At 38.0% G+C, this 15,578-nt stretch overlaps 2 protein-coding genes across 2 annotated transcripts; both read left to right on the plus strand.

Moving 5' to 3' along the window:
- On the plus strand, positions 542-1,495 carry LOC102187880 (olfactory receptor 51G2-like). Its single transcript, XM_005689917.2, has one exon. The coding sequence runs from the start codon at positions 542-544 to the stop codon at positions 1,493-1,495; it is 954 nt and encodes a 317-aa protein (XP_005689974.2).
- LOC102177820 (olfactory receptor 51G2-like) lies at positions 14,247-15,206 on the plus strand. Its single transcript, XM_005689819.2, has one exon. It carries the CDS (start codon positions 14,247-14,249, stop codon positions 15,204-15,206), a length of 960 nt encoding a protein of 319 aa, XP_005689876.2.

Raw genomic sequence — 15,578 nt, forward strand, 5'->3', positions numbered from 1 at the left:
CAAAAACTATGCTGATCAATACTTACCTGAATTCTGTAATATGCCTTGCATGGTGTTCTAGTATTACTGAAAAATCTTTCAAGCTAAGACAGGAAAGCCATTTCATGTAAGTCACTGCCGAAGTCATTTTTTTTTTTTTTAAAGAAAAAGTTATAATGTATGACTAGTGACTCTGGTTAAGGATCTTCCTGAAGAAAAGTATGAAATTAAAGATGTAGTCTAGAATGGGTTTTGTGTGTACTGTTCCGGGTGGTGTCTTTAGAAGGAGATTATCCATATTCATAGAACATTATAATACATTTGCATTTGAGAAGAAGAAGGGAAGATCCTCCTGGTTATAAAAGTGGATGCTTTCCTAAACGGACAACACTCAGCAAAGAAATTAAAAAAGACAAAGCAAAACTGTGAAGGTTAATTTAGGAGATATTATAGGACACTCTGAAGTTTTGTTTTGTTTTTGTGACACAGGTGCTGATCTTCTCATTTGTTCCCCTTCTGGAGTGTGATTGTGAATCCTGATTGTGGTTTAACAGTAAGCCCTATGGCAACTGCAAACTCCAGCAATATCTTGTCCTCCACATTCTATCTCACAGGTATCCCTGGATATGAGGAATTTCACCACTGGATTTCCATCCCATTCTGTCTCCTCTACCTTGTTGGAATCATGGGTAACTGTACTATCCTACATATTGTCCGGACAGACCCCAGGCTCCATGAGCCCATGTACTACTTCTTGGCCATGCTTTCTCTCACTGACATGGGCATGTCCTTGCCCACAATGATATCACTCTTCAGGGTGCTATGGTCCATATCCAGGGAGATCCAGTTCAACACTTGTGTAGTCCAAATGTTTTTCATTCACACTTTCTCCTTCACTGAGTCATCTGTGCTCTTGGCCATGGCCCTTGACCGATATGTAGCTATCTGCCACCCCCTAAGATACGCTACCATTCTCACTCCAACACTCATCACAAAAATTGGCATTGCAGCCCTGCTTAGAAGTGCCCTTCCTGTGATTCCACTTCTAGCCCGGCTGGCCTTCTTTCCCTTCTGCCACTCTCACATCCTTTCTCATTCTCACTGTCTGCACCAGGACGTGATCCGCCTTGCTTGTGCTGACACTAAGTTTAATGTTATATATGGGTTAGTTCTGATCACTTTGCTGTGGGGAATGGACTCTTTGGGTATTTTTGTGTCTTATGTTTTCATCCTTCACTCAGTATTAAAAATTTCATCTCAGGAGGGGAGATTTAAGGCCCTCAACACATGTGCATCCCACATCTGTGCTGTACTTATTCTTTATGTGCCTATGATTGGGCTCTCTATTGTCCATCGTTTTGCCAAACACTCATCCCCCCTCATCCACGTCTTCATGGCTCATATCTACCTGCTAGTTCCACCTGTGCTCAACCCAATCATCTACAGTGTGAAGACCAAGCAGATCCGCCAAGGAATTCTCCACCTGGTTTTCCCCCAAGAATCAGTTCTTCTGTGATGTAGACATGTCCTCAACCCAGTGATGACATTAATATTAAGTCTGTAAATATATAGTGATTTGTCTGCTGTCTATATTGGTACCAGTGTTACCAATAAAAGATTACTTTTTAAAAAAGCAGAAATAGCTCTGACAGTACATTGTGAAAAATCCTAAAGGAGAGAGTTGATGTCTACTGGATATGTAATAGACTGACTTAATACGAACTTCTAAATTCCCTCTAAGTATAAAATGTGTTAGAGTGGAGTGTGTTGGAAACCACTTCCATCTGTGGTTTCTCATTTGTAATCCTAACCTGATTCAATGCTGATTGTCATGAAGTTGTCCTTGATTATTCTAAACCCATATTTCTTTGCTTCTTGATACACTATATTTGTCAGGGAATCATATTACATTTCTCATTATGTGAGTGTGTTTGTAAATCTACTTATGCTAACTTTCTTAAAGTGGGAAAAAACCTTACCTTGATGTAAGAGCATATTAGGTTTCAAAAAGGAAATTTTCGAACTTTATGGTCCATCAGCATCATCTTTTAAATTTTACTCACATGTTCTGTTCTTTCTGAGAACATTTAGTTTCACTGGGAATAGAAAGGGGCAACTTTCATATTTTTATTTAATTTTTAGAAATAATCTTACTCTTTCAGAAAGCCAAACTCAGTGTTTTTTTAATGTCCCTGAGATAATGTTATGTGAAGGCAGCGATTATATAATCTACTGGATTAGATGTATCTAATAAAAATCTAACTCACTGAGGTATAGATACTTATAAGTTTATAATAGTAGCAAACAGGGAATACAGATCTCAATTTTTATCTAGAACTCTTTTCAATATATAAACTGTCTTCACATTTCTCTGAAATTATTGAATGCATAGCTGTGCATAGAGTTGTATTAACAAACTTGCAAGTTTAATTGAAATGTCTTAGCTCAAATGTCTGTTTTTACTGAAAGAGAAGAAATATATGAAGCAGAAAATAAAACTTTAAGAATGCTTTGCAACTCCCAGTTTTTATATTGGTCTTAATGATAAGTAGTATATTTTCACAAATCTTATTCTGTTACTGTAGGAACTGTGTCTCAAGGATTTTGCTACCTATGAAAATCAACATTATGTCTAGTGTAAAAGAGTCACTTAATAATTATTTAATGCATAAGTGATATAGAAGTGAATCAATCATTATATAAAGACTGACTCATTTGGATTGGATTTTAAAAAAATACTTGGAGTGAAAAATTTGACCTCTCATGAACACATATTTCCTATAATAAAACAGATCTTACTAACTTTAAATTATGATTTCAGATGTCAGGCATATGGAATACACTTAGAATTTCCATTAGCTTATGCCTTTTCCTTGGTGTTAATTCAGTTATGTCTGTTCCTATTCCTCTTTACCCTATTTCTTAATTCTACTTCTAATTATCCCTCTCCTTCAGCACATTCACCTTGTCTGAAACATCAACAAATAAAAATAAAGACATGTGAACATCAAACTTAGATAATATTCCCTATAGTAAATAAGTAAAATAAAATTAATATGAAAAATAAAAAATGAGAAATGTGAACATTAATTTCAGATGTACAAGTGTCATTTAAATATTTATAATCATCCTTCATGTGATACCTTCAAATATAAAATGTATTTTTAATATTTTAATTTATTTTTTTTAATTTTACACTTTTTAAAGGATATGCTGATCATATCTTTCCTAATGATTCTGCTCCAAAAAATGAAACATTTTAAATTTTTTGCTTAACATATATTCAAACCATTGCATCTTAAATTTTGCATTTCACATGCCAGTAAAATTATTTTAAATGAACATCTACATAGATAATCTAAGTTTTGAGTTTATAAAATATGATCTTCTATTCTAACTCTTGGAGAAGGAAATGGCAACCCACTACAATATTCCTGCCTGGAAAATCCCATGGACAGAGGAGCATGGCGGGCTACAGTTCATGGGATCACAAAGAGTCAGATATGACTGAGCGACTGAGCACATTTTAACTCTTACAGTGTATCATTAGTTACATGATTTTCATAAAATATATGTTACAAAAAACATTTAGAAGTACCTATTCTCAAAATTAAGATAATTCTTCCTAGAACAATTTAGTTGGTGTAGAGGTGTTATTTTATTTATTTTTATTTTTAAATTAATTAATTTATTTTAACTGGAGGACAATTACTTTACAATATTGTAGTGGTTTTTGCCATACATTGACATGAATCAGCCATGGGTTTACATGTGTCCCCCCATCCTGAATCCCCCTCCCACTCCCTTCCCACCCTATCCCTCTGGGTTGTCCCAGAGCACCAGCTTTGAGTGCCCTGCTTCAAGCATTGAACTTACACTGGTCATCTATTTTACTTATGGTTAATATAAATGTTTCAGTGCTATTCTCTCATGTCGTCTCATCCTTACCTTCTCCCACACAGTCCAAAAGCCTGTCTTTACATCTGCGTCTCTTTTGCTGTCTTGCATATAGGGTCACCATTACTGTCTTTCAAAATTCCATATATATGTGTTAATATACGTTTGGTGTTTCTCTTTCTGGCTTACTTCACTCTGTATGGGCTTCCCTTATGGTTTAGCTGGTAAAGAATCCGCCTGCAATGCAGGAGATGTGGATTCAATCCCTGGGTTGGGGAGATCCCCTGGAGAACGGAAGGGTTACCCACTCCAGTGTTCTGGTCTGGAGAATTCCAAGGACTATAAATCCATGGAGTCACAAAGAGTCAGACATGACACTCTGTATAATAGGCTCCAGTTTCATCCACCTCATTAGAACTGACTCAAATTTGTTCATTTTTATAGCTGAGTAATATTCCATTGTATATATGTACCGCAGCTTCCTTATCCATTCATCTGTGGATGGGCATCTAGGTTGTTTCCATGTCCTAGCTATTGTAAACAGTGCTGTGTTGAACATTGGGGTACACGTGTCTCTTTCAATTCTGGTTTCATTGGTGTCTATGCCCAGCAGTAGGATTGCTGGGTCATATGGCAGTTCTATTTCCAGTTCTTTAAGGAATCTCCACACTGTTCTTCATAGTGGCTGCATTAGTTTGCATTCCCACCAACAATGTAAGAGGGTTCCCTTTTCTCCACACACTCTTCAGCATGCATTGCTTGTAGACATTTTGATGGCAGTCATTCTGACCAGGGTGAGATGGTCCCTCATTGTGGTTTTGATTTGCATTTCTCTGATAATGAGTGATGTTGAGCACCTTTTCATGTGTTTCTTAGCCATCTGTATGTCTCCTTTGGAGAAAAGTCTGTTTAGTTCTTTGGCCCATTTTTTGATTGGGTCATTTATTTTTCTTGTTTTGAGCTGCATGAGTTGCTTATATGTTTTGGAAATTAATTCTTTGTCAGTTGCTTCATTTGCTATTATTTTCTCCCATTCTGAAGGCTGTCTTTTCATCTTGCTTATAGTTTCCTTTGTTGTGCAGAAGCTTTAAATTTTAATTAGGTCCCATTTGTTTATTTTTGCTTTTATTTCCAATATTCTGGGAGATGGATCATAAAGGATCTTTCTGTGAGTTATTTCAGAGAGTGTTCTGCCTATGTTTTCCTCTGGGAGTTTTATAGTTTCTGGTCTTACATTTAGATCTTTAATCCATTTTGAGTTTATTTTTGTGTATGGTTCTTTTACAGATGGTTGACCAGTTTTCCCAGCACCACTTGTTAAAGAGATTATTATTTCTCTATTGTGTATTTTTGCCTTCTTTGTCAAAGATAAGGTGTCCATAGCTGTGTGGATTTATCTCTGGGTTTTCTATTTTGTTCCACTGATCTATATTTCTCTCTTTGTGTCAGTACCATACCGTCTTGTTGACTATAGCTTTTTAGTATAGTCTGAAGTCAGGAAGCTTTCCTCAAGTTCCATTCTTCTTTCTCAAAATTGCTTTGGCTATTTGAGGTATTTTATGTTTCCATACAAATTGTGAAATTATTTATTCTAGTTCTGTGAAAAATCCCATTGGTACCTTGATAAGGATTGCATTGAATCTATAGATTGCTTTGGGTAGTATACTCATTTTCACTATATTGATTCTTCCAATCCATAAACATGGTATATTTCTTCATCTATTTGTGTCATCTTTGATTTCTTTCATCAGTGTTTTATAGTTTTTCCTATATATATATATATATATATTTGTTTCTTTAAGTAAATTTATTCCTAAGTATTTTATTCTTTTCATTTTTTAATTTGTATTTTTATTGGAGTATATTTGATTAATAATGTTGTGACAGTTTCAGATGTACAGCAAAGTAATTCAGTTATACAGACACATGTATCTATTCTTTTTAAATTATTTTTCTATTAGGTTTCTATAGAATATGGACCAGAGGTCCCTGTGTTATACTGGGTTATCTATTTAAAAAATAGCAGTGTGTACATGTCAATCCCAAACTCCCACTCTCTCCCAACTTGTAACAATGAGTTTGTTCTCTAAGTCTGTGTGTCTGTTTCTGTTTTGTAAATAAGTTCATTTGTATTTTTTTATTCTGCATGTAAGCAATATCATATATTTGCCTTTGTCTGATTTACCTCATTTAGTACGATAATCTCCAGGTCCATCTAAATTGCTGCAAATGGCATTATTTTGTTATTTTAATGGCTGAATAATATTCCATTTTATGTATGTACAACATCTTCTTTATCCATTCATCTGCCTATAGACATAATTGTTAATAGTGCTGCAGTGAACATTGGGGTTCATGTATCCTTTCAAACCATGTTTTTCTCCAGGTGTTTGCCCAGGAGTAGAATTGTTGAATCAGAGATGAGTTTTGACTATACAAATGAATGAATGACTGACTGAATGAATAGATGCCACAGTTATATTATGAACTGAGAAGGGAAGCATTATTTTGTCCAGTCCAGCCTTCCAGCAAGTAGATAGCTCTCTTAAAGTGAAAGCCCTCCTACCCTTGCCTAGAATTATGATAATATGATATAAGCGTCTATCCCAATTTTATATAGACTTATAAGTTGAGACACTGTTACACATATTGTTTTGCTTCATTAAGCCATGAGTATTTGCTTGTCCTCTAAAAGTATTGTCTGCCTATCTGAAAAATCTGTAAGATATCCAGAATACCAAATAATAATTCATTTTTTCCAGTGTCCTATCACTAGGAAAAATGCAATACAATTATTTTCATGATGTCAAATTTTATTCTTTGGATTATGCATTCTTTGGATTATGTATTTCATCTTTATTTGCAGAAAGCCCTTTGTGGCAAAACACAAAAAATTAAAAAAGCACAAAATCAGAATGGAGAATAACACCCTTCACCATTTAAGTGTTTAGTGTCTTCCTTTATACATGCATTGTTCCAAAATATGTCATTAGCACATTTAGTCATTCAGTCATTTGATTGAATAACTTAAACCATAAAAGCATTATCCTTTAAAAAAGTACAGTGTGGATAACCACCTCATTACCCAGAAAGTCTAGAAAAAGCCATGTGCATTTATAAAGAGAATAATAGTACAGATATTTTTAAGACATCCGATTCATTTAATTCAACCACTTGACCATATATAGGTTTCTATTATATTCATCATGCACTTTTTTACTGTCTAATGCTAGAGAAATATTTTAGCTCTTTTATAAATGAAGAGGTAAATGTTTTATAGTGGAGATAAGAAATTACATTATAGGAATTATGACAAATAAGTTTATAAATGATAAATTTTGTCCCATGAACCATAGAATGCAATTTGCAAGAATGTTTGGCATGAGAAAAGTTAAGTTAGGAAAATGCAAGTGCTTACATAAAAGTACCAGGTGAATCAAATGAACATAATCCTGATCATTACCACAAATTTCCTTTTCTTTGGAATTTGTCCTGAAATAATTTCACCCCCATTAAATCAGAAGGAGGAATAAAATATATTGATTCAAATTAGCAATCTGACCCAATATAGAGCAGTTAAACTCCTCGTCCAACAATCACTGTAGCTGAGACCAGATAGGGTCACCAAATCTAAAAAAGTTCATGTTTGGGAATGCATGTAAGAATTAAAGATTTTAAAATTAAAAAATAAAAAACTAAAAAAAAAAAAAAAAGTTCATCCTTTCCTGCTGTTGAGGTCCTATGGCAGCCTGGCTCTTTTTCCTACCTAAGTTGTAGACATTCAGATTATCTTTGGTTGTCATGACATTTGCAGAATATTTCAACGAAGTGTCCTGCTTTGCGGGGGTTGGATAGGCTAGCCAGGTGGCATGCTTCCCTGGTGGCTCAGACAGTAAAGAACCGACCTGCAATGCAGGAGACCTGGATTCGATCCGTCAGTTAGGAAGATTCCCTGGAGGAGGGCATGACAACCCACTCCAGTATTCTTGCCTGGAGAATCCCCATGGGCAGAGGAGCCTGGTGGGCTACAGTTACAAAGAGTTGGACACAAGTGAGTAACTAAGCACAGTAACAGAACTGAGCTTGAGTCATTCCCAGCCCTTAGGTTATAGACTCTATGTTCCTCAACAGTTTAAGTCCTTAATAAATCCCTCTGATTGGCTGCTCCATAGCTAACATTCTTTACTGAGTGCAAGCATGCCTGTCAGTCACTCAGGCTTATCTGACTCTGATAGCTCATGGTGAAGGATTCTGATCTCCAAAGAAGATTTAGCTTCAGGACCAGGGACCAGGTTTGATCATTCAAGAGTTTTTCTGTAGCAGAGTTTTATTAAACTATAAAAGGGTGTAGAGAAAGCTTCTGACGAAAGGGGACATAGAGTGCCCCCCTTGATAGTCTTAGCAAGGGAGTTATATACTTTTTCAGTTGGTTATTACAGTAAATCAAAAGAATGTCTCAAGGTTGCAAAGGTCTTACCAGACCCAGTTCCACAATTTGCACTTTAATATAACAGAATTAGAACTAACAATAGAAAGATCTTACCAGACCCACTCCCACAATATACACTTTAAAATGACAGGCTTAGTAGAAGGGTCTCAAGAAGAAAAAACATGTCCTTGAGCAAGATACATTGTTATATTGACTAAAACAAAACAATGTAGAAAAAATGTCCTTTTTTCCTCCTTGAGAACTCCAGATCCCTGTCTCCTCTTTGAAAGCCCCAGACCCCTCTCTCCTCCTCAGGGACCCCGGACTTCTTATCAACCTACCTAGAAATTTATTCTCTCAACTCTTTGTGACTGTATGCACTGTAGCCCACCAGTCTCCTCTGTCCATGGGATTTTCTAGGCAAGAATGAAGTGGGTTGCCATTTCCTAACTAGGGGATCTCCCTGACCCAGCAACAAACCTATGTTTCCTGTGCCTCCTGCATTAGCAGGCAGATTCCTTACCACTGAGCCACCTGGGAAGCCCAGCATCTTTATTACCTTGCCATATTCTGGATACAAGATAGTATTTCATTACATGTCACACTACCACATTTGTTCCAGACATTGAGGTGATAAATATTTGGAACTTTCTATAACCTCCTGCCTTTGCATTCCCAAACTGCACTATAGGAAATGGAAAACAGAGAATTTGGGGAAGGGCCCTAAAGTAAAATAGTGGTGCAGACAGGGTCACAGGCATGGTCCTGCATTTGTCATGGGGATTCACATCCCTAAGGACTGGAGGAACACTTATTAACTCATCCTTCTTTTCTTGAGAATTAGAGCAGTCACTCATGACAAGAATAACTATTCTATCATTAGGTGAGGATTGGGAGAAGTAAAACTGGGAGGCAATAGGAAAATACAGAGGGGGATTGAGAGATCAAAGAGAGCCGGGCAGATACCCAAAGTGTGAGAAGAAGGACCAGGGGAATGGTTTGAGATGGAAGAGGTTCTCAGGTTATTAGAGGGCATGCTGCTGCTGCTGCTAAAGTCGCTTCAGTCGTGTCTGACTCTGTGCGACCCCATAGATGGCAGCCCACCAGGCTCCCCCATCCCTGAGATTCTCCAGGCAAGAACACTGGAGTGGGTTGCCATTTCCTTCTCCAATGCATGAAAGTGAAAAGTGAAAGTGAAGTTGCTCAGTCATGTCCGACCCTCAGCGACCCCATGGACTGCTGCCTACCAGGCTCCTCCGTCCATGGGATTTGCCAGGTGAGAGTACTGGAGTGGGGTGCCATTGCCTTCTCCAATTAGAGGGCATACTTTCTCCAAATCTTTATTGTCCCTACCCATAGACAGAGGATTCAAGCCAGACATAGGTTTTTCAAATAGAACTTGCCTAAGGTGACTGCAGCCATGAAATTAAAAGACACTTACTCCTTGGAAGTAAAGTTATGACCAACCTAGATAGCATATTCAAAAGCAGAGACATTGCTTTGCTGACTAAGGTCCGTCTAGTCAAGGCTATGGTTTTTCCAGTGGTCACATATGGATGTGAGAGTTGGACTGTGAAGAAGGCTGAGCGCCGAAGAATTGATGCTTTTGAACTGTGGTGTTGGAGAAGACTCTTGAGAGTCCCTTGGGCTGCAAGGAGATCTAACCAGTCCATTCTGAATGAGATCAGCCCTGGGATTTCTTTGGAAGGAATGATGCTGAAGCTAAAACTCCAGTACTTTGGCCACCTGATGTGAAGAGTTGATTCATTGGAAAAGACTTTGATGCTGGGAGGGATTGGGGTCAGGAGGAGAAGGGGACGACAGAGGATGAGATGGCTGGATGGCATCACTGACTTCATGGACATGAATCTGAGTGAACTCTGGGAGTTGGTAACGGACAGGGAGGCCTGGCATGCTGCAATTCATGGGGTCTCAAAGAGTCGGACATGACTGAGCGACTGAACTGAACTGAATATACCCTAGACTTTCATGGCAAGTAATCCCCTGTCTGTCAGTGGACATGACTGTTTACACAGCATAAAGGAATATTACCAGACATAACAGAAGAGGAATCCAGAATAAGAGTGGGATTATAGCAGATAACATTTCAGGTCCCATCTAATCCCATGTATCAGTGATTTTTAACATGATATTAATTATTAATTATGTTCTAAAACTTAAGGCCTTCAGATTGTTGAATTTATTAACTAATTCAAGACTCCACCCTCCTCTTCTGGGGATGTAAAAGATATCAAAAGGCAATGCGAATGAATTTGAAACTATAGCATCAGGACCAGTAGATTTGGATTGTCTAATCAAACAGGTGCTGCAACATGGGGGCTGTGAAAAAAATACATGGACAATATACTAATGAATATGGAGAATAATGAATTAATATGTTGCAGTAACATCAGAATGCTAATGTGATTGCTCAGATTCCTATTTCACTGAAGTCCCAAAGACCTCATTTTAACTCTTGGTGAGATTTCTCATTCTATTTTGGACTCTTTTATCCCCCAAAATCAGAGAAGGCGATGGCACCCCACTCCAGTACTCTTGCCTGGAAAATCCCATAGACAGAGGAGCCTGGTAGGCTGCGGTCCATGGGGTTGCGAATTGTCGGACACAACTGAGTGACTTCCCTTTCACTTTTCACTTTCATGCATTGGAGAAGGAAATGGCAACCCACTCCAGTGTTCTTGCCTGAAGAATCCCAGGGATGGGGGAGCCTGGTGGGCTGCCGTCTATGGGGTCACACAGAGTCAGACACGACTGAAGTGACTTAGCAGCAGATCCCCCAAAATTGGTGTTGAATAAATGGAAAGTATATATGTAGTGTCATCATATTGATCAGAGGAATTTCTGGGTAGAAAAATATTAAAGAGCAATTCATATCTCTGGCTATACTAAATATTTTGTTGATAAAAAGGAAATGAAATGGATACAGTTCACTTTCTACTTCTCAGACCATCTAGGTCACTTTTAACATAGCCATTCATGGTGTTTCCTCTAGAGGAGGATACTCCATAGTCTCCCCTTGTCTTCCTCTTCTCATTATACTTCAAACAGTAGTTGGTGTTATTGTGATTGTTGTCATCATCATTGTTCTCGTTTTCATCATTATCATCATCATAGAAAAGGCTCTATGCCAACAATTTTACACACATTATCTCCTTCACCTTAGCACATCCCATCAAATTATTATTATCTTCAGTTTATAAAGGAGACAACTCCACTACAGAAGAGAGAGTGAAAAAGAAGTCATTTGGTCTAAATTAAAGTGAGTAAGCTTTGAAACCAGAATATAACTTAAGTTAAATTAAAAGACGCTTACTCCTTGGAAGTAAAGTTATGACCAATCTAGATAGCATATTCAAAAGCAGAGACATTACTTTGCCGACTAAGGTCCGTCTAGTCAAGGCTATGGTTTTTCCTGTGGTCATGTATGGGTGTGAGAGTTGGACTGTGAAGAAACCTGAGCACCGAAGAATTGATGCTTTTGAACTGTGGTGTTGGAGAAGACTCTTGAGAGTCCCTTGGACTGCAAGGAGATCCAACCAGTCCATTCTGAAGGAGATCATCCCTGGGATTTCTTTGGAAGAAATGATGCTAAAGCTGAAGCTCCAGTACTTTGGCCACCTCATGCAAAGAGTTGACTCATTGGAAAAGACTCTGATGCTGGGAGGGATTGGGGGCAGGAGGAGAAGGGGACAACCCAGGATGAGATGGCTGGATGGCATCACTGACTCGATGGACGTGGGTCTGAGTGAACTCCGGGAGTTGGTTATGGACAGGGAGGCCTGGCATGCTGTGATTCATGGGGTTGCAAAGAGTCGGACATGACTGAGCGACTGAACTGAACTGAACTGAATGTGATTGCAGAGCCAGAGAAATAGATTCTACATAAGAGAGATGTTAGATATCAGTCTCCTTTCAACTTCAGAAGAAGGTCAGTGATATGATGAAAAATGACCTCTAGTTTAGGTATCTTCCAGTTTTCAATGAAACTTCATGTTTACTTTTTGGCAATGGGAGAGAACATTTATAAAATTGGAAAAATGGTTTGAATTGACTAAGCAGTAAGATAAAAAGAACCAGATTTTAAAATTTTGATTATAGGATAGAAATTAGAAAAGAATCATCAAAAAGAAAGGATAATATTGGGCACTCTGAGCACTGAAAATAATAATCAGTGAAATTTTAGACAGGAAGGTGAGGAGATAAACAGGAATTTGAGAAGTTAAATAGCAGGGCCATAAGAAGTATCAGTTCATACAGTATGTTAATAGAACTAAGTGTAATATGAACAGTCAGGAAGACTGTGTTTCTGGAATTTACTTATTTGATGTCTTGATTATGGATCTTGTATTTCTTAGAAAATTATTAAACAATTGGGGGAAATATCTTCTGTAATCAAGGATATTACATGGAACTAGAGGAGACTGAGGGGATTTCATGTTGCAGATGTCAAAGAAGACTTTCCAAGACAGAAGATGCCGATTTATTAGTTTACAGTGGAAGGTAATTTGTCCCATAGACTTTAAGTTCTTAAACCAGTATTTTGGTGAGCATGGAGGCTGGGCAGTTGATGAGCAAGTGGAGTTTAAGAAATGGCTCACCTTTCTTAATAATGTCTTTCTTGACCACAGAAGAAATCCTGGAATCTAGAGGGGGAAAATGTATTTTCTCACTTGAGCAGAAGAGCTTTAGTGTGAAGGTCAGATGCCAGTAGGCATTTTTGTGCATTTTATTTTTGTTGTTGTTTTTTCTCTTATTTTTGCTTTGAAGGATAAATTTCTACTCTCTCAACAACCCCTATATCTTTTGTTTTGTAGTTTTGGTAGAAAGAATCAATATTTAAATGATTAATTAGTTCTGAAACATAAAAAGAAGAATGTTCTGAATCTTTTAAATCAGATTCAAAATCAATTATAGTTTGCTTAACATCACATATAAAAATTATATATTTTATAATCATAAATTTTAAAATCTACACATTCTACTAAATAATCTTAAGCTATATTTGCCTCAAGGAGATGCTAATCCAGGAGCATATTGATATCAGAGTTGATTCTATGTGGCTACCATTCCCTTGTTGTCAATTACCTAGGTGGCACTAGGGTTACAGAACCTGCCTGCCAAATTAGGAGACCTAAGAGTTGTGGGTTCGATCTCTGGGTCAAGAAGATCTTCTGGAGGAGGATATGACAACCCAGTCCAGTATTGTTGCCTGTAAAATCACCTGGACAAATGAGACTGGCAGGTCCCAGTCCATAGGGTCACAAAAAGTAGGACATGCCTGAAACAACTTAGCACACATACGTGGATGCCATCACTGTGGTATCAAGTTATGTAGCCGGAGATATGTTTAGTAAGAATAAAAAACATCCTGACCAAATCTTGCCTGAACACTGTAGAGATGCCTTGCATAATATTCTAGTATTGCTGAAAAAGCTATCAAGCTCAGACAAAGACGTTCATATAAGTCATTGTAGGAGTTTTGTTTTGTTTTGTTTTGTTTTTCCAAAGCAGACTAATATAAAACCAGTAACTCTGGTCAAGATTGTTCTAAAGAAAAGTATTAATTAATAATGTAATCTACAGTGATTTTGTCTGTGCTGCTCTGGGGGCTTTTAAAAGAAGTTTGTGCATGTTCAGACAGCATGTTAATAGTTCTGCATCTGAGGAGAGGGAAAGTCGTTATGGTTATAAAAGTGGATGTTTTTCAAAAAAAAAAAGTGGATGTTTTTCTTAACTGACGACATTGAGTAATGAAATAAAGAAAAACAAAGCAAAACTGTGAGGGTAAATCTAGGAGTGATTATAGGACAGGCTGAAGTTTTGTTTTGTTTTGTTTTTGTGACACAGGTGCTGATCTTCTCATTTGTTCCCCTTCTGGAGTGTGATTGTGAATCCAGATTGTGGTTTAACAGTAAGCCCTATGGCAACTGCAAACTCCAGCAATATCTTGTCCTCCACATTCTATCCCACAGGTATCCCTGGATATGAGGAATTTCACCACTGGATTTCCATCCCATTCTGTCTCCTCTACCTTGTTGGAATCATGGGTAACTGTACTATCCTACATATTGTCCGGACAGACCCCAGGCTCCATGAGCCCATGTATTACTTCTTGGCCATGCTTTCTCTCACTGACATGGGCATGTCCTTGCCCACAATGACATCACTCTTCAGGGTGCTGTGGTCCATATCCAGGGAGATCCAGTTCAACACTTGTGTAGTCCAAATGTTTTTCATTCACACTTTCTCCTTCACTGAGTCATCTGTGCTCTTGGCCATGGCCCTTGACCGATACGTGGCCATCTGCCACCCCCTAAGATACGCTACCATTCTCACTCCAACACTCATCACGAAAATTGGCATTGCAGCCCTGCTTAGAAGTGCCCTTCCTGTGATTCCACTTCTAGCCCGGCTGGCCTTCTTTCCCTTCTGCCACTCTCACATCCTTTCTCATTCTTACTGTCTGCACCAGGATATGATCCGCCTTGCTTGTGCTGACACTAAGTTTAATGTTATATATGGGTTAGTTCTGATCACTTTGCTGTGGGGAATGGACTCTTTGGGTATTTTTGTGTCTTATATTTTCATCCTTCACTCAGTATTAAAAATTTCATCTCAGGAGGGGAGATTTAAGGCCCTCAACACATGTGCATCTCACATCTGTGCTGTACTTATTCTTTATGTGCCTATGATTGGGCTCTCTGTTGTCCATCGTTTTGCCAAACACTCATCCCCCCTCATCCACATCTTCATGGCTCATATCTACCTGCTAGTTCCACCTGTCCTCAACCCAATCATCTACAGTGTGAAGACCAAGCAGATCCGCCAAGGAATTCTCCACCTGCTTTTCCCCCTAAGAATCAGTTCTTCTGTGATGTAGGTTTGTCCTCAAGACAACAATGGCATCAATATTAAGTTTGTAAATATTTTCTACATGCTGTGTTGGCACCAGAGTTGCCAATAAAATATTACTGAAAAGGACAGAAATAAACTTGACATTACATCACGCAGATGTCCTAAAGTAGAGAGTTGGTGTCCACTGGGATTATACAGACTGACTTAACACGTGTTCCCTAAATCTCCTCTAGGCATGAATATGTTGGAATGCAATGTGTTAGGTACCATTTAATTCTATTGTCTCTCATTTCTAATCCTAACCCTGATTCATGGTTTCCTGTCCATGAAGATTTCCTTGATTATTCTAAACGCTTATTTCTATGCTTCTTGACATACTGCATTTTTCTGGGAATCT

Source organism: Capra hircus, chromosome 15, assembly GCF_001704415.2.
Source record: "Capra hircus breed San Clemente chromosome 15, ASM170441v1, whole genome shotgun sequence".
Classification (NCBI taxonomy): Eukaryota; Metazoa; Chordata; class Mammalia; order Artiodactyla; family Bovidae; genus Capra; species Capra hircus.

Coding starts and splice junctions, on each gene's coding strand:
- LOC102177820 (XM_005689819.2), top strand. CDS start 14,247: ATGGCAACTGCAAACTCCAGCAATATCTTGTCCTCCACATTCTATCCC.
- LOC102187880 (XM_005689917.2), top strand. CDS start 542: ATGGCAACTGCAAACTCCAGCAATATCTTGTCCTCCACATTCTATCTC.